Source organism: Nyctereutes procyonoides, unplaced genomic scaffold (genome assembly GCF_905146905.1).
Source record: "Nyctereutes procyonoides isolate TBG_1078 unplaced genomic scaffold, NYPRO_anot_genome, whole genome shotgun sequence".
Classification (NCBI taxonomy): domain Eukaryota; kingdom Metazoa; phylum Chordata; class Mammalia; order Carnivora; family Canidae; genus Nyctereutes; species Nyctereutes procyonoides.
The window spans coordinates 50,158,529-50,178,200 of NW_026575125.1; the positions used below are offsets into that span (position 1 = coordinate 50,158,529).

Below are 19,672 nucleotides of genomic sequence, written 5' to 3' on the forward strand. Positions count from 1 at the left end.
TTTTCCAGGTTGCAAAGGTATTTCAATGTTTGTGAATCAATCAAATTGATATATCATGTTAGTAAAGAAAGGAGAAGAGCCATGTAATTCTTTCAATAGAGGCAGAGAAAGATTTTGGCAAAGTTATAATATCCATTCATGATAAAAATCCTCAACAAAGTAGTTTTAGAGGGAATATACCTCAACATAATAAACTCTGTATATGAAAAACCTATCCTTAATGGAGCATTATCCTTAATGGAGAAAAACTGAAAGCTTTTTTCCTAAGTTCGGGAAAAAAAAGATTAGGATATCCACTCTCACCACCTTTAGTGAGCATAGTACTGGAAGTCCCAGCTACAGCAATCAGACAACAAAAAGAAATAAAAGCCATCCAAGTCAGGAAGGAAGAAATAAAACTTTCACTATTTGCAGAGGACATGATACTCTATACAGAAAACCTGAAAGACTTCACCAAAAAACTCCTAGAACTAATCAACAAACTCGGTAACACAGGATACAAAATCAATGTATAGTTGTATTTCTATACACCAATGATGAAGTACCAGAAAGAGAAATTAAGAAAACAATTCATTTATTATTGCACCCAAAATAATAAGACACCTAGGAATAAACCTAATGATAGAGGTGAAAGACCTGTACTCTGAAAAGTATAAAACACTGATAAAAGATACTGAAGATGAGATGAATGCTCATGGATTGGAAGAACAAATAGTGTTAAAATGTCTATTGTACCCAAGGCAATCTACAGATTTAATGTAATCCCCATCAAAATACCACCAGCATTTTTCACAGAGCTAGAGGAAACAATCCTAAAATTTGAATGGAACCACAAAAACTCGAATAGCCAAAACAATCTTGAAAAAGACAAAGCAAAGCTGGAGGCATCACAATTCTGGAGTTCAAGTTATAAGACAAAGCTGTAGTGACCAAAACAGGATGGTAATGGTACAAAAATAGATACATAGATCAGTAGAACAGAACTGAATATCCAGAAAGGAACCCAAAACTCTATGATCAATTAATCTTCAACAAAGCAGGAAAGAATATCCAATGGGAAAAAGAACATCACTTAAAAAATAGTGTTAGGACAACTGAACAGCAACATACAAAGGAAAGAAACTAGACCACTTTCTTACACCGTACACAAAAATAAACTCAAAATTGATGAAAGACCTAAATGTAAAAAAAAAGAAAGAAAGAAAGACCTAAATGTGAGTCATGAAACCATGAAAATCCTAGAAAGAGAACATAGGCAGTAACCTTTTGACATTAGCCATAGCAACTTTTTTCTAGATACATCTGAGGCAAAGGTAACAAAAGCAAAAATAAACCATTGGGACTGTATCAAAACAGATAGCTTCTGCACAGCAAAGGAAACAATCATCAAAACTAAAAGGCAACCTGTGTAATGGGAGAAGGTATTTGCAAATGACATATCTGATAAAGCATTAGTATTCAAGATATATAAACAACTTATAAAACACAACACCCAAAAAACAAGTAATCCAATAAAAATGGGCAGAAGATATGAACATTTTTCCAGAGAAGACATACAGATGGCCAACTGAAAGTTGCTCAACATCACTGATCATCAGGGAAATTAAAAAAAAATATTTATTATTTATGATAGACATAGAGAGAGAGGCAGAGACACAGGAGGAGGGAGAAGCAGGCTCCATGCCAGGAACCTGATGCGGGACTCGATCCCGGGACTCCAGGATCGCACCCTGGGCCAAAGCAGGCGCTAAACCACTGAGCCACCCAGGGATCCCCCATCAGGGAAATTAAAATAAAAACTATAAGGTATACCACCTCACGCTTGTCAGAATAGCTAAAAACAACACACACACAAAAAAATAACAGGTGTTGGGACTCCTGGGTGGCTCAGCGGTTAAGCATCTGCCTTTCGCTTAGGGCATGATCCCGGGGTCAGGGGATCGAGTCCCACATCGGGCTCTCTGCGTGGACCCTGCTTCTCCCTCTGCCTGTGTCTCTGTCTCTCTCTCTCTCTTTCTCATGAATAAATAAATTAAAAAAATCTTTTAAAAAAATAACAGGTGTTGGTAAGGATGTGGAGAAAGGGGAATGCTCTTGCACTGTTGGGTGCAAACTGATGCAGCCACTCTGGGAAATAATATGGAGATTCCCCCTCAAAAAAGTACAAATAGAACTAACCTATGACCCAGCAATCCCACTTCTAGGTATTTGCTCAAAGAATACAAAAATCCTAATCCAAAGGAATACATGCACCCCAATATTCATAGCATTATGTACAATAGCCAAATTATGGAAATAGCCCAAATGTCCATCGACTGATGAATGGATAAAGAAGATAGGTGATACTGGGTCCTATATTTAACTGAGGAAATCACTGAATTCTACCTCAGAAACTTATAATACACTACATGCTAATTAATTGAACTTAAACAAAAATTTTAAAATTACTCAAAAAAAGAAGATAGGTTATAAATAGGTGATAGGGATTTTACTAAATTGTACACCTGAAACTAATGTTACACTGTATGTTAACTGGAATTTAAGTAAAAACTTTAAAAAAAGGGATCCCTGGGTGGCGCAGTGGTTTGGCGCCTGCCTTTGGCCCAGGGCGCGATCCTGGAGACCCGGGATCGAATCCCACATCGGGCTTCCGGTGCATGGAGCCTGCTTCTCCCTCTGCCTGTGTCTCTGCCTCTCTCTCTCTCTCTCTCTCTCTCTCTCTGTGACTATCATAAATAAATAAAAATTAAAAAAAAAACTTTAAAAAAAGTGTGCTCTTAATCCTCTTTGTTTCACCCATCCCCCCTGTGCCAACCACCAATTTGTTCTCTATATTTAAGCATCTGTTTTTGTCTTTTCTTTGTACAGTTTTTGTTTCTTAAATTCTGCATATGAATAAAATCACATAGTATTTGTATTTCTCTGATTTATTTCACTTAGTATTATATCCTCTAGATCCATCCATGTTGTTACAAATGGCAAGATTTTATTCTTTTTGTGGCTGAGTAATATTCCACTGTATGTATGTGTGTGTGTGTGTGTGTATCACATCTTTTTTATCTATTCATCTATTGATGGACACCTTGGGCTGCTTCCATAATTTGGCTATTATACGTAATGCTGCAATAAACACAGGGGTGCAAATATCTTCTTGAATTAGTATTTCAATTGATTTGGGTAAATATCCAGCAATGGAATTACTGGATCATATTGTAATTCTTTTTTAAATTTTTTGAAGAATCTCCATAGTATTTTCCACAATCGTTGCATCAATTTGCATTCCCTCCAACAGCACAGAAAATTTCCTTTTTCTCCATGTTCTTGCCAACACTTGTTATTTTTTTTGTTTTTTATTTTAGCTATTCTGACAAGTATAAAATGATACTTATGTAGTTTTAATTTGCAATACCCTGATGATTAATGATGTTGAACATCTTTTCATTTGTGTTGGCCATCTGTATGTCTTCTTTGAAAAATATTTATTCACCATCTCTGTTCATTTAAAATTGGATTATTTTTTGGTGTTGAGTTGTATAAGGTCTTCATATATTTAAGATATTAACCCTTTACTGGAAATATTGTTTGCAAATATCTACTCTCATTCACTAAATTGCCTTTTTGTTTTGTTGATAGTTTCCTTCACTATGCAAAAGATTTTAATTTTTTTCTAGTTCTTAATTTCTTAATACTTTAATTTAGCTTTTGTTTCCCTTGTCAGAGGACACATATCTAGAAAATGTTTCTATGGTTAATTTCAAAGAAATTATTAAAATTATGTTTTATTCTAGGAATTTTCTAATTTCAGGTCTCATATTTAGATATTTAAACCACTTTCAGTTTATTTTTGTGTATGGTGTAGGACAGTGGTACAGTTTTATTCTTTTCCATGTAGTTTTCCCAGCACAATTTGTTGAAGAGACTGCTTTCCCCTCACTATACAGTGTACAAGAATATACATTCTTGTAGAATAATAGACCAAAAAAGCTTGGGTTTATTTCTGGACTCTCTAATCTGTTTCATTGATTTATGTGTCTATTTTTGTACCAGTAGCATCCTTTTTGATTATTACACCTATGTAGTATATTTTGAAATCTGGGATTGTGATACCTCCAGCTTTGTTCTTTTTCAAGACTGTTTCAGTTATTTGAGGTCTTTTGTGATTCCATACAAATTTCAGGATTATTTGTTCTAGTTTCATGAAAAATGTTGATGGTATTTTGATAGAGATTGCATTGAGTGTCAAGATTACTTTGGGCATCATTGGGCATTTTAACAAATTTGTTCTTCAAATCCATAGGCATGGAATATATTTCCATTTATTTGTGTCATCTTCAAATTTTTTCACCAATGTTTTGTAGTTTTTGGAGTACAGGTTTTTCACCTCGTTGGTTAAGTTTATTCCTAGGTACTTTATTATTTTTGGTGCAATTACAAATGAGATTGTTTTCTTAATTTCTCTACTATTTCATTGTCAGTGTATAGAAATGCAACAGATTTCTGTACATTGACTTTGTACCCTGTGACTTTCACTGAGTTCATTTATCAGTTGTGGCAGGTTTTTGGTGGAGTCTTTTAGGTTTTTATATATAGTATCATGTCATCCTCAGAGAGCAAAATTTTACTTTTTCTTTGCTGAATCTGGATACCTTTTATTTCTTTTTGTTGTCAGATTGCCGTGTCTAGGACTTCCAGTACTATGTTGGAGAAAAGTGGAGAGATTGGACATACTTGTCTTGTTTCTAATCTTAGAGGAAAAGCTCTCAGTTTTTCTCCATTGAGAATGATATTAGCTGTGGGTTTTTCATATATGATCTTCATTACGTTGAGGTATGTTCCCTCTAAACCTACTTTGCTGAGAATTTTTTTAAAGATTTTTTAAAAATTTTTTTTTATAAATAAATTTTTTAAATAAATTTTTTTTTATTTTTTTAAAATAAATTTATTTTTATAAATAAATTCATTTATTCATGAGCAACACAGAGAGAGAGACTGAGAGAGAGGCAGAGACACAGGCAGAGGGAGAAGCAGGCTCCATGCAGGGAGCCCGACGTGGGACTCGATACCGGGTCTCCAGGATCACACCCCGGGCTGCAGGTGGCCCGAAACCGCTGCGCCACCTGGGCTGCCCTGTTGAGAATTTTTAATCATGAATGGATGTTGTACTTTGTCAAAAGCTTTTCTGCGTTGATTTCGCTCTTTTTCTTTTGTTATTTTGATGTATCACATAGATTAATTTATGAATATTGTACCACATTTGCATCCCTAGAATAAATCTCACTTGATCGTGATGAATGAGTTCTTGAATTGTTATACCTGGTTAGCTAATATTGTGTTGAAGATTTCTATGTTCATTAGAGTATAGGCCTCTAGTTTTCTTTCTTTGTAGGTTTTGGTATCAGGATAGTGCTGCCCTTATGGAGTTCATTTCGAAGCTTTCTTTTTCTCTTTTATTTTTTGGGAATAATTTAAGAAGGATAGGTACTAATTCTTCTTTAAATGTTTGGTAGAACTTACCTGTGAAGCCCTTTTGTCCTGGACTTTTGCTTGTTGGGTCTTTTTTTTAATTACTAACTCAATTTCACTGCGAGTAATAGGTCTATCCAAATTATGTAACTCTTCCTGTTCAAATTTTGAAGGTTATATGTTTCTAGGAATTATCCATTTCTTTGAGGTTGTTCAATTTATTGGCATATAATTTTTCATAATATTCTCTTATAATTGTTTGCATTTCTCTAGTGCTGTTATTTGTCCTTCATTTCTGATTTTATTTATTCGAGGGAGGGGAAAGATGGCGGAAGAGCAGGGTCCCCAAATCACCTGTCCCCACCAAATTACCTAGATAACCTTCAAACCATCCTGAAAATTTACGAATTCGGCCTGAGATGTAAAGAGAGACCAGCTGGAATGCTACAGTGAGAAGAGTCCGCGCTTCTATCAAGGTAGGAAGACGGGGAAAAAGAAATAAAGAAAGAAAAGGCCTCCGAGGGGGAGGGGCCCCGCGAGGAGCCGGGCTGAGGCCGGGGCGAGTGTCCCCAGGACAGGAGAGCCCCGTCCGGGAGAAGCAGGAGCTGCACCAACCTTCCCGGGCGGGCGGAAAGGGGCTCGCAGGGAGTTAGAGCAGGACCCAGGAGAGCGGGGATGCCCTCAGGCTCCCTGGGACACTAACAGACACCTGCGCCCCAGGAGAGTGTGCCGAGCTCCCTAAGGGCTGCAGCGCGCACAGCGGGGCCGGAGCAGCTCGGAGGGACTCGGGAGCGGCTCCAGGGAGGGAGCTGCAGGGCGGGAGCGCGAATCCAACAGCGCAGGCCCCGGCGCACAGGGCGCCGGGACACAGCCCAGGATCCGGCCTCCCCCGGGACAGGCAGAGGCCGGGAGGGCCCAGGACAGCGAGGACGCTCCTGCCCCGAGCTGAGCAGATCAGCGGCCCCGCCCCGGAGCCTCCAGGCCCTGCAGACGGAGAACCGAGAGCCGGAGCCCCGTAGTTCCTGCGGAGGCTGAATCCAGGCTTCCAGAGTTGCCATAGCAACTGCGGCTGTTCCTCCTGGGGCCTGACGGGGTAAACAACCCCCGCTGAACCCTGCAGCAGGCAGGGGCAGAGCAGCTCCCCCAAGTGCTAACACCTGAAAATCAGCGCAACAGGCCCCTCCCCCAGAAGACCAGCTAGAGGGACCAGTGATACTCCCCCGTGTTCCAATACAACTTGTTTTTGGCCACTCTGCACTGAGCAAAATGACTAGAAGGAAAACCTCACTTCAAAAGAAAGAATCAGAAACAGCCCTCTTTCCCACAGAGTTACAAAATCTGGATTACACTTCAATGTCAGAAAGCCAATTCAGAAGCACCATTATACAGCTACTGGTGGCTCTAGAAAAAAGCATTAAGGACTCACGAGACTTCATGACTGCAGAATTTAGATCCAATCAGGCAGAAATTAAAAATCAATTGAATGAGATGCAATCCAAACTAGAAGTCCTAACGACGAGGGTTAACGAGGTGGAAGAACGAGTGAGTGACATAGAAGACAAGTTAATGGCAAAGAGGGAAACTGAGGAAAAAAGAGATAAACAATTAAAGAACCATGAAGACAGATTAAGGGAAATAAATGACACTCTAAGGAAGAAAAACCTACGTTTAATTGGGGTTCCCGAGGGCGCCGAAAGGGACAGAGGGCCAGAATATGTATTTGAACAAATCCTAGCTGAAAACTTTCCCAATCTGGGAAGGGAAACAGGCATTCAGATCCAGGAAATAGAGAGATCCCCCCCTAAAATCAATAAAAACCGTTCAACACCTCGACATCTAATAGTGAAGCTTGCAAATTCCAAAGATAAAGAGAAGATCCTTAAAGCAGCAAGAGACAAGAAGTCCCTGACTTTCATGGGGAGGAATATTAGGGTAACAGCAGACCTCTCCACAGAGACCTGGCAGGCCAGAAAGGGCTGGCAGGATATATTCAGGGTCCTAAATGAGAAGAACATGCAACCAAGAATACTTTATCCAGCAAGGCTCTCATTCAAAATGGAAGGAGAGATAAAGAGCTTCCAAGACAGGCAGGAACTGAAAGAATATGTGACCTCCAAACCAGCTCTGCAAGAAATTTTAAGGGGGACTCTTAAAACTCCCCTTTAAGAAGAAGTTCAAGTAACTCTGAACGTGAATGGGCTTAATGACCCCATCAAAAGGCGCAGAGTTTCAGACTGGATAAAAAAACAGGACCCATCTATTTGCTGTCTACAAGAGACTCATTTTATTTTTTTTTTTTTTTATTTTTTTTTTTTTTTATAAATTAATTTTTATTGGTGTTCAATTTACCAACATACAGAATAACACCCAGTGCTCATCCCGTCAAGTGTCCCCCTCCGTGCCCGTCACCCATTCACCCCCACCCCCCGCCATTTTAGACAGAAGGACACCTACAACCTGAAAATAAAAGGTTGGAGAACCATTTACCATTCAAATGGTTCTCAAAATATACCCTAAAAACTACAGAACACTTCTGAAAGAAATTGAGGAAGACACAAAGAGATGGAAAAATATTCCATGCTCATGGATTGGCAGAATTAATATTGTGAAAATGTCAATTTTACCCAGGGCAATTTACATGTATAATGCAATCCCTATCAAAATACCATGGACTTTCTTCAGAGATTTAGAACAAATTATTTTGAGATTTGTGTGGAATCAGAAAAGACCCCAAACAGCCAGGGGAATTTTAAAAAAAGAAAACCATATCTGGGGGCATCACAATGCCAGATTTCAGGTTGTACTACAAAGCTGTGTTCATCAAGACAGTGTGGTACTGGCACAAAAACAGACATATAGATCAATGGAACAGAACAGAGAACCCAGAAGTGGACCCTGAACTTTATGGTCAACTAATATACGATAAAGGAGGAAAGACGATCCACTAGAAGATAGACAGTCTCTTCAATAAATGGTGCTGGGAAAATTGGACATCCACATGCAGAAGAATGAAACTGGACCACTCTCTTGCACCATACACAAAGATAAACTCAAAATAGATGAAAGATCTAAATGTGAGACAAGATTCCATCAAAATCCCAGAGAAGAACTCAGGCAACACCCTTTTTGAACTTGGCCACAGTAACCGGAGAAGGACAAACAGTGTATGTTCTCATTCATTTGGGGAATATGAATAATAGCGAAAGGGAATATAAGGGAAGGGAGAAGAAATGTGTGAGAAATATCAGAAAGGGAGACAGAACATAAAGACTTCTAACTCTGGGAAATGAACTAGGGGTGGTGGAGGGGGAGGAGGGTGGGGGGTGGGGGTGAATGGGTGACGGGCACTGAGGGGTACACTTGACGGGATGAGCACTGGGTGCTATTCTGTATGTTGGTAAATTGAACACCAATAAAAATTAATTTATAAAAAAAAATAAAAATAAAAAAAATGATTTTATTTATTCAAGTCATTTCTCTCTCTCTCTTTAATGAGTCTGGCTAAAGGTTTATCAATTTTGTTTATCTTTTCGGGGAATGAGCTTCTAGTTTCAATGATCGGTTTTATTGTTTTGTCAACCTCTATTTAATTTATTTCTGCTCTAATCTTTATTATGTCCAACCTTCTACTGACTTTGGGCCTTATTTGTTTTTATTTTTCTAGCTCCTTTAGATTAAAGGTTAGGTTGTTTATTTGAGATTTTTCTTGCTTTTTGATGTAGGCCTGTATTCTTATAATCTCCCCTTTTAGAATGGCTTTTGCTGCATCCCAACAATTTTGAATCACTGCTTTTTCATTTTCATCTGTCTTTATGTATTTTTTTATTTCCTCTTTGATTTCTTGGTTGACCCATTCATTGTTCATAAGCATGTCATTTAACCTTCATGTATTTGTGTTCTTTCTAGATTTTTTTTCTTGTGATTTCTGGTTTTGTACCACTGTAGTCAGAAAAAATGCACGACATGATTTCAATCTTTTAAAACTTACCGGGATTTGTTTTGTGGCCTAACATGTGATCTATTCTGGAGAATGTTCCATGTGTACTTGAAAAGAATGTGTAGTCTGCCATTTTAGGATGGGATGTTCTGAATATATTTGTTAGGTCCATCTGGTCCAGTGTGTCATTGAAAGCCACTGTTTCCTTGTTGATTTTTTGTTTGGATGATCTATTCATTGATGTAAGTAGGGTGTTAAAGTCCTCTATTATGGTATTATTGTCAGTTTCTTTTTTTTTAATCTGTTAATAGTTGTCTTTTGTACTTGTGTAGTTCTATATTGGGTACATAAATATTTAAAATTTTTATATCCTCTTGTAGGATTGTTCCCTTTATTATTATGTAGTGTTCTTCTATGTCTCTTGTTACAATCTTTTAAGTCTGATTTGTCTGATAAAACTACTGCTACCTTAGTTTCTTTTTTGCTTCCGTTTGCATGGCAAATGTTTTTCCATCTCTTCACTTTCAATTTCCATGACTTTTTAGGTTTGAAGTAAGTCTCTTGTAGGCAGCATTGCTTTCTTATCCATTCAGTCACCTATATCTTATGATTGGAGCATTTAGTTCATTTACATTAAAATTATAAATAGGTATATACTTATTACCATTTTGTTACTTGTTTTAAGTGTTTCTTTAGTTAGTTAGTGAGTGGGGAGCCTGATGCGGGGCTTGATCTAAGGACTCTGAGATCATGACCTGAGCAAAAGTCAGGCACTTAACTGACTAAGCCACCCCGGGCCCCCTTTTGTAGTTCTTTTCTCTTCCTTTCTTCTCTTGTTGTTTTTTTTTTTTTCCCTTGTGGTTTGATGGCTTTATTTACTGATATGCTTGGATTCCTTTCTCTATATTTCTTTGCGTACCCATTAAGAGTTTTTGATTTGTGGTTACTATTGGTTCATATATAACATCTCATGCATATAGCAGTCTATATTAAGTTGATAGGTTTTGACCCATTCTCAATCTCAGGCTCCTCCACCTCCACCTACCTGAATTCTTGAATCCTTCTCTGTACCGCTTTACCCTGTATCTCCCCGTTTTTTTTTTTTATCTCAGAAATAGCAATTCTACAGTCTAGTGCCTTAGGTCCAAAACTGTGGGGTCATCTTTGGCTCTTTTCTGTCTTTCATACCATTTATATAATCAATCTGACAATCCTGTCAGTGATTCTTTGAAATCTATCCAGAATCTGACCACTATATCTCACTACTCATATTGTTCCCATCCTGACTAAACCATCATCTTTTCCCTGGATTATTGGTATATTCCCCCTAACAGGTCTTTCTGCTTCTGTTCTTTCTCACTGTATCTAATTTCTCATTTATTTAATATTTTGTTAATTTTTAATTTTAGTTCTAGTACAATTTACATAAATGTTATATTAGTTTCAGGTATACAATATAGTGATTCAATAATTCAATACACCACCTGGTGCTTATCATGGCAAGTGCCCTCCTTAATCCCTACTTCCCCAGGCACCTCCCCTCTGGTAACCATCATTTGTTCTCTATAGTCTGTTTCTTGGTTTGTCTCTCTCATTTTTTCCTTTCCTCATTTGTTTTGTTTCTTAAATTTCACATATGAGTGAAATCCTATTGCATTTATCTTTCTCTAACTTATTTCACTTAGCATTATACTCTATAGCTCCATTAATGTCCCTGCAAATGGCAAGATTTCATCATTCTTTATGGCTGAAAAATATTCCATTGTATATATATACCATAACTTTTTATCCATTCATCAATTGATGGACACTTTGGCCACTGCCACAGTTTGGCTATTGTGAATAATACTGCTATAAACATAGGGCTGCATGTATCCCTTTGAATTAGTGTTCTTGTATTCTTTGGGTAAATTCCCAGTAGTGGGATTGCTGGATCATAAGGTAGTTCTATTTTTAACTTTCTGAGGAACCTCCATACTCTTTTCCAGGGTGGCTGTACCAGTTTGCATTCCCACCAACAGTGTCTGCAGCTATTTTCAATACAGCAGGAAGAAGGATTCTATTAGAACAGAGGCCAGATCTTGTCAAATCTCTGCTCAAAATCCTCCAATTGGTCCCCATCTTACACAGTATAAACGTCAGAGTCCTTACCTTGTCCTACAAGGGTCTATGTTTGAGTTTGCCCACTGATCTCATCTCCTTCTCCTTGCTCACTCTGCTCCTAGCCACACTGATATTTCTAGAACATACCAAGAATTTTTCTGCTACAGAGCATTTGTATTTATTATTTCTTCTATCCCTCTCCTCTTCAAAATATAATATGAAGAGCCCATACTTTCATTTCATTCAGATCTCTTCTGAAATGTTCCCTTAATAGAGGGGCCTTCCCTGATAATTTTATAGCACACACCCCATCACATTCTCTCCTTTTGCCCAGCTCTATTTCCACAACATTTAACACCACCAATTTTATTTATTGTCCATTTTTTTTACATTGTAAGGTAAGCTCATAGAGGTAAAAAAGAAATGTCTTTTAAGAGTCTACTATGTGGGATCCCTGGGTGGCGCAGTGGTTTGGCGCCACCTTCAGCCCAGGGCATGATCCTCAAGACCGAGGATTGAGTCCCACATCGGGCTCCCTGCATGGAGCCTGCTTCTCCCTCTGCCTGTATCTCTGCCTCTCTCTCTCTGTCTCATGAATAAATAAATAAAATCTTTAAAAAAAAGAATATCAATAGCAGAGATGCCAGTAGCCAGATCCAGAGAAATTAGTTTGGGAGAGAGGAGGATACTGACTTCTTTTTTTTTAAATATATTTTTTAAAGATTTTATTCATTTATTTATTGTGAAACACACACACACACACACACACACACAGAAAGAGAGAGAGAGAGAGAGAGAGAGAGAGAGAGAGAGAGAGAGAAAGAGAGAGGCAGAGGGAGAAGCAGGCTCCATGCAGGGAACCCGACCTGGGACTCGATCCCGGATCTCCAGGATCACACCCCGGGCTGCAGGCGGCGCTAAACCACCGGGCTGCCCCGGATACTGACTTCTTTAAGAGAAAACGTGGGAAGCCAGATGAAGAGGTAAACTTTAGAATCTATTAGACTTCCCACTTGGAAGGAGAAAGGAAGACCATGCCCACTGCAGAAAGTGATATTGCTCTTACCACCTCACCCCTCTCCTCCTTAGCAACCAGGGAATATGAAAGATTTGGTGGTTTTAGAAGTAGCTTCAGGGGAAGAGTTAATGATAGAAAAACTGACATGTATCAAGGGTGAGATGATTAGGTGAGGAAAAGGACAATGATTCTCAGATCTCAGCTTCAACAATAGCCTTCTGATGACTGCCAGGAAACTGGCTGCAAGAAGTATGTGAATAATGGCTGCCTTTTACTTCATGGACCACATTTCCAAGGATTGGCCTGGTGACTGATTACAGGTAAAGTGTCTGCTTTAAAGAATGGTCCTACTAGTCCAGTTCTCCATTCAAGGACTCAACAATGCTGTCACCTCCAGAGACTAGAACATCCTACTTATTTCTCTGACTGTCCTTTTTTATTACAGAGTCCTTGTTGTGAGTCCTTGTTGTGAGCCCTTGTTGTGAGACTTCATTTAGTTCTAATTCTTGCTCCTACTGACAAATTCCTGGGCCCATTTCTTCAATAGCAAATGCCTTCTGGAACAGCATACATCATTGGCCCTTACTGATATTGACAAATATCAGCTTAAAAATCTCATTTTTATCTTTATATAGTCATATTGTTTTGCAACCCCCACCTGACATATAGCTTTGGCAGATGTAGCCAGACACATACTGTCTTTAAATCCAGATGTTTCTGCAGTAGTCAAGAGCTCTGTATTCTACAAATTCTTGTGTGAAGGAGGTACATTTTGTCACTCTACAGAGTGATGTTGAAACAGCAATTCAAGGACCCTGCCCAGAAACCAATGCAACATTTTGTTATGCTCCACAAAATGCATTGCTAGTTAACTCAAATTTGTGTCACTCTCAGTAAGAAGGGTTTTAATGGCACATCATAACCTTGCTGAAGGGTAAATCAACATCATCAACTTACATTACAAACACCAACAGTTTGCCAGGTCCTGAGCTAGATTCTAGAGTTATATAAAAGGAAATGACCCCTGCCCTCAAGGATCTTACAGATGAGTTCTAAAAGTTCTAATTCATGTTTGAGCATCGTAGATGATACTAACATTGACATAATTACCATTGGGATTAACACATCATGTAAGTGCCATCATGACATTCTCAATTCCAAGAATAGGACTGAATCCTCTTGTTGGATTTAGTAGATATGGGGTGTCCAAGAAAGATGAAGTCCTTATGGATGTGACCTTGAGAGATATAAATGCTACCATGGCTCTCAGATATACAGTGAAAGGACTGAAAACATCTAGGGTTGGAGGAGAGAGGATCTTTGTATATTCAGCTTTATTGTCAAGTTTTATGGACTGATTCATAGATTAGGCTGGAAAAAAAATTTCTATGACCTTTGGTCTATGGACAATATGTGAGATAGTGAAGCACATTTGAGAAGATAGCTCTCACAAGTGTACTTCTCATTTATCATAACGAGTGATAAAAGATCACCCAAATATACTTACCATCTGCTCCTTCACTGTTTTTGCTTCTTTTATTGCGGCGAACACGCCTTTCATCTTCAGAGTATGATTTTTCCTCAGGGAAGAAGAAATTCAGAAGGGCCATCTACAAAAATAAAAAGTAGATGAGTCAAAGGTTGACCCTAGTCAACCATAGCTAACGTAAAAAAAAAAAAAAACTGGCTTTCTTTAGACAGTTTACCTTCGCCTTAAATCTGTGTGTCTAAAACCTGAGCCCATCTTCTCCATTGTACAAATACATTTCATCTTGTGGGCATAAAATAGCTTTAATTTTATTGAAAAACTTTAAATAATATAAAAATATAAAGTAAAATCACAAAAATCTTGTCTCTCCTAGATAACCACCATAATATTTCTACACATATATATTTTTTACCTAAGTGAGAATATTTTCATTTAGTTTTATACTGCTTATAGTCTGTTTTCTTCACTCAACCATATATTTTCTATGGTCCAAATAGATATATGTCTATTATTAATAGCTACATTGAATTTCATGATATGGATGTGCCATCATCGCCATCAGTTATTATTCCTTATTATTTAATTTAATTTATTATTTTTTCGACATAGTCTGTAGTATTGTCTCAGAAGACTTTAGTGATTCATTACTTTCATAGAACACCCAGTGTTCATTCCAACAAGTTCTCTCTTTAATGCCCATCACCCATTTAGCCCATCCTCCCCACCAACCTCCCCTCCAGCAACCCTCAGTTTGTTCTCTGTAGTTAAGAGTCTCATGTTTGCTTCCCTCTCTTTTTATCTTATTTTTTCCTTCCCTTCCTCTATGTTGACCATTTTGATTCTTAAATTCCACATATAAGTGAAATCATATGATATTGATTAAGTCTTTGGCTTATTTCACTTAGTATAATACAGTCTAGTTCCATCCACATTGTTGCAAATGGGAAGATTTCATTCTTTTTGGTTGCTGAGTAGTGGTTCATTGAATATATGTACCACATCTTCTTTATCCATTCATCAGTCAATGAACATTTGGGCTGGGCTCTTTCCATAACTTGGCTACTGTTAATAGTGCTGCTATAAACACTGGGGTGCATGTGCCCCTTGGAATCGGCACTTTTGTATCCTTTGGATAAATACCTGGTAGTACAATTTCTGAGTGGTAGGGTGGTTCTATTTTTTTTTTAAAGATTGATTGATTGATTGATGATAGACACACACACACAGAGAGAGAGAGAGAGAGAGAGAGAGAGAGAGAGAGAGAGAGAGGCAGAGACACAGGAGGAGGGAGAAGCAGGCTCCATGCCGGGAGCCCGACGTGGGACTCGATCCCGGGACTCCAGGATGGCGCCCTGGGCCAAACGCAGGTGCGAAACCGCTGAGCCACCCAGGGATCCCCGGGTAGTTCTATTTTTAACTTTTTGAGGAACCTCCATACTGTTTTCCAGAGTGGCTGTACCAGTTTGCATTCCCACGAACTGTGCAAAAGGGTTCCCCTTTCTCTGCATCCTTGTCAACATCTGTTGTTTCCTATGCTGCTAATTTTAGCCATTCTGACAGGTGTGGGGTGGTATCTCATTGCGGTTTTGAGTTGTATTTCCCTGATGATGAGGGATGTTGGGCATCTTTTCATGTGTCTGTTAGCCACCTGGATGTCTTCTTTGGAGAAATGTCTGTTCATATCTTCTGCCCATCTCTTAACTGGGATTTTTTTATTTTGGGGGCATTGATTTTGATAAGTTCTTTATAGATTTTGGATACTAACCCTTTATCCAATATGTCATTTGCAAATATCTTCTCCCATTCTGTTGGTTGCCTTTTGGTTTTATTGTTTCCTTTGCTGTGCAGAAGCTTTTTGTCTTGATGAGGTCCCAGTAGTTCATTTTTTGCTTTTGTTTCTCTTGCCTCCAGAGATGTGTCTAGTAAAGAATTTGTGGCAGCTGAGGTCAAAGAAGTTACTGCCTGTTTTCTTTTCTAGGATTTCAATGGTTTCCTGTCTTACATTTAGGTCTTTCATCCATTTTGAATTTGTTTTTATGTATGGTATAAGAAAGTGGTCCAGTTTCATTCTGTGTGTTGCTGCTATCCAGTTTTCCCAACACCCTTTGTTGAAGAGACTGTCTTTTTTTCCCATTGGATATTCTTTCCTGCTCTGTTGAAGATTAGTTGACCATATAGTTGTGGGTCTATTTCTGGGTTCTGTATTCTGTTCCGTTGATCTATGTGTCTGTTTTTGTGCCAGAACCATACTGTCTTGATGATTACAACTTTGTAATACAGCTTGAAGCCTGGGGTTGTGATACCTCCGCTTTGCTTTTCTTTTTCAACATTACTTCGGTTATTTGGGATCTTTTGTGGTTCCATACGCATTTTAGGATGGTTTGCTCTAGTTCTGTGAAAAATGCTGGTGGTATTTTGATGGGGATTGACTTTTGTGGTTCCATACGCATTTTAGGATGGTTTGCTCTAGTTCTGTGAAAAATGCTGGTGGTATTTTGATGGGGATTGAGTAAATCTGTAGATTGCTTTGGGTAGTATAGACATTTAACAATATTTGTTCTTTCAATCTGTGAGCATGGAATGTTTTTCCACATCTTTGTGTCCTCTTCAGTTTCTTTCATCAGCATTTTATAGTTTTCAGAGTCCAGGGCTTTCACCTCTTTGGTTACATTTATTCCTCGGTGACTTATGGTTTTAAGTGCAATTGTAAATGGGGTGTACTCCTTGATTTCTCTTTCTGGAACTTCATCATTGGTGTACAGAAATACATTAAGTTTATATCCTGTGACTTTGCTGAATTCATGAGGCAGTTCTAGCAATTTTTTGGTGGAGTCTTTTGAGTTTTCTACATAGAGTAGCATGTCTTCTTTAAGGAGTGAAAGTTTTGGCTTCTTCCTTGCCAATTTGGATGCCTTTTATTTATTTATTTTTTGTTGTCTGATTGGTGAGGCTAGGGCTTACAGTAGTATATTGAACAACAGTGATGAGAGTGGACATCCCTGTTGTATTCCTGGTCTCAGGGGAAAACCTTTTAGTTTTTCACCATTTAGGATGATGTGATCTTTGGGTCTTTCATTTACTGCCTTTATTTTATTATGTTCCTTGTATACCTACTTTCTTGAGGGATTATATCAAGAAAATGTGCTGTACATTGTTAAATGATTTTTCTGCATCTATTGAGAGGATCATATGGTTCATGATCTTTCTTTTATTAATATAGTGTATCATCACTACATCAATTTGTGGATGTTTAACCACCATTGCAGCCCAGCGATAAATCCCACTTGGTCATGGTGAATAATCCTTTTAATATACTGTTGGATCATATTGGCTAGTATCTTGTCAAGAATTTTTGCATCCATGTTCATCATGGATATTAGTTTGTAATTCTCCTTTTCAGTGGGGTCTTTGTCTGATTTTGGGATCAAGGTAATGTTTGCCACCTAGAATGAGTTTGGAAGTTTTCCTTCCATTCCTGTTTTTTTGGAACAATTTCAGAAAAATAGGTATCAATTCTTCTTTAAATGTTTGGTAGAATTCCCCAGGAAAGCCATCTGGACTCTTGTTTATTGTGAGATTTTTGATTACTGATTCAATTTTTTTGCTGGATATGGGTCTGTTCAAATTTTCTACTTTTTCCTGTTTCAGTTTTGGTAGTTTATGTTTCTAGGAATTTATTCATTTCTTCCAGATTGTCCAATTTGTTCACATATATTTACACATAATAATATTCTCTTATAATTGTATTTCTACAGTGTTTGTTCTGATCTCTCCTCTTTCATTTGTAATTTTATTCATTTGGATATTTTCTCTTTGGCTAGGGTTTTATCAATTTTGTTAAGTTTTTCAAAGAATCAGCTCCTAGTTTCATTGATCTTTTCTATTGTTTTTGAAATTTCTATATCACTTATTTCTGCTCTAATCTTAAATATTTCCCTTCTTTTTTTGGCTGGGGGCTTAATTTGTTGTTCTTTTTCCAGCTCCTTTAGGTGTACGTTTTAGTTGTATATTCGAAACTTTTCTTGCTTCTTGAGGAAGGCCTGTATTGCTATATACTTGCTTTTATGACTGTCTTTGCTGCATCCCAAAGGTTTTTGGGTGTTGTGTTTTCATTTTCTTTTGCTTCCATGAATTGCTTTATTTCTTTAATTTCCTGGTTAACTCATTCATTCTTTAGTAGGATATTCTTTAATCCCCATGTGTTTATGGTCTTTCCATTTTTTTTTCCTGTGATTGACTTCAAATTTCAGAGTGGTGTGATCTGAAAATATGAATGGTATGATCTCAATATTTTTGTACCAGGTGACACCTGATTTGTGACCCAGTTCATGATCAATTCTGGAGAATGTTCCATGTGCACTCAAAAAGAACATATATTTTGCTGCTTTAAGATGAAATGTTCTGAATATATCTGTTAAGTCCACCTGATCCAGCGTGTCATTCAAAGCCATCAATTCCTTGTTGACCTCCTGTTTAGAATATCAGTCCATTGCTGTGATTTGGGTGTCAAAGTCCCCTATTGTCATTGCATTATCATCAATGAGTTTCCTTAAGTTTGTTATTAATTGATTTATATATTTGGCTACTCCCAAGTTGGGGGCATAAATATTTACAATCATTAGATCTTGTTGGATAGACCCTCTACTATGATATAGTGCCCTTCTTCACTTCTTATTTCAGTCTTTGGTTTAAAATCTAGTTTGAAAAAAAATAAAATAAAATCTAGTTTGTCTGATTAAGTATGGCTACTTCCACTTTCTTTTGATGTCCATTAGCATGATAAATTGTTCTCTACTCCCTCACTTTCAATTTGGATATGTCTTTGGGTCTAAAATTGCTCTTGTAAGCAGCACAATGATGGGTCTTATTTTTTTAATCCATTGTGATACTGTATTTTGATTGGAACATTTAGTCCATTTACATTCAGAGTAATTACTGATAAATATGAATTTACTGACATTCTATTACCTGTAAAGCCACTGTTCCGGTAGATAATCCCTGTTCCTTTCTTTCTTGCTTTTGGTCTCTCTTTCCCACTCAAAGGATCCCCTTTAATGTTTCTTGCAGAGTTGGTTCAGTGTCCATAAACTCCCTTAGTTTTTGCCTGTCTTGGAAACTCTTTATCTCTCCTATTCTGAATAATAACCTTGCTGCATATAGTATTCTTGGCTGCATATTTTTCCCATTGAAAACATTGAATATATCATGACACTTTCTTCTGGCCTGCCGTGTTTCTGTGGATAGGTCTGTTTGCTAACCTTTTATGTCTACCCTTGTAGGTTAATGATCTTTTGTCCCTCCCTGCTTTCAGAATTCTTTTTTTTTTATTTCTCAAGTTTCACTATAGTGTATCTTTGTGTTGACCTATTTTTGTTGATTTTTAAGGGGAATTCTCTGTGCCTCTTGGACTTGAATGCCTATTTCCTTCCTCAGATTAGGGAAGTTTTCAGCTATAATTTGTTGAAATAAACCCTCTTCCCCCCCCCCCCCCGCCCCAACTCTTCTTCTTCTGGTACTCTTACGATATGGATATTATTGTGCTCTGTGGAATTGCTGAGTTCACTAAGTCTATATTCATGACCTAATAGTTCTTTCCCTCTTCTTTTTAGCTACATTATTTTCCATAATTTTATCTTCTGTATCACATTTATATTCCTCTACT

General features: G+C 37.8%; 1 protein-coding gene across 6 annotated transcripts in view; it reads right to left on the reverse strand.

Moving 5' to 3' along the window:
* The window catches only part of EDA (ectodysplasin A), a 445,917-nt gene that overhangs the window by 110,505 nt on the left and 315,740 nt on the right, over positions 1–19,672 (reverse strand). For all 6 annotated transcript variants that reach the window (XM_055338213.1, XM_055338212.1, XM_055338211.1 and 3 more), the window contains exon 2: positions 14,029–14,131. In XM_055338213.1, coding sequence (XP_055194188.1) covers positions 14,029–14,131 — 103 coding nt within the window. The remainder of the gene's footprint in view (positions 1–14,028; positions 14,132–19,672) is intronic.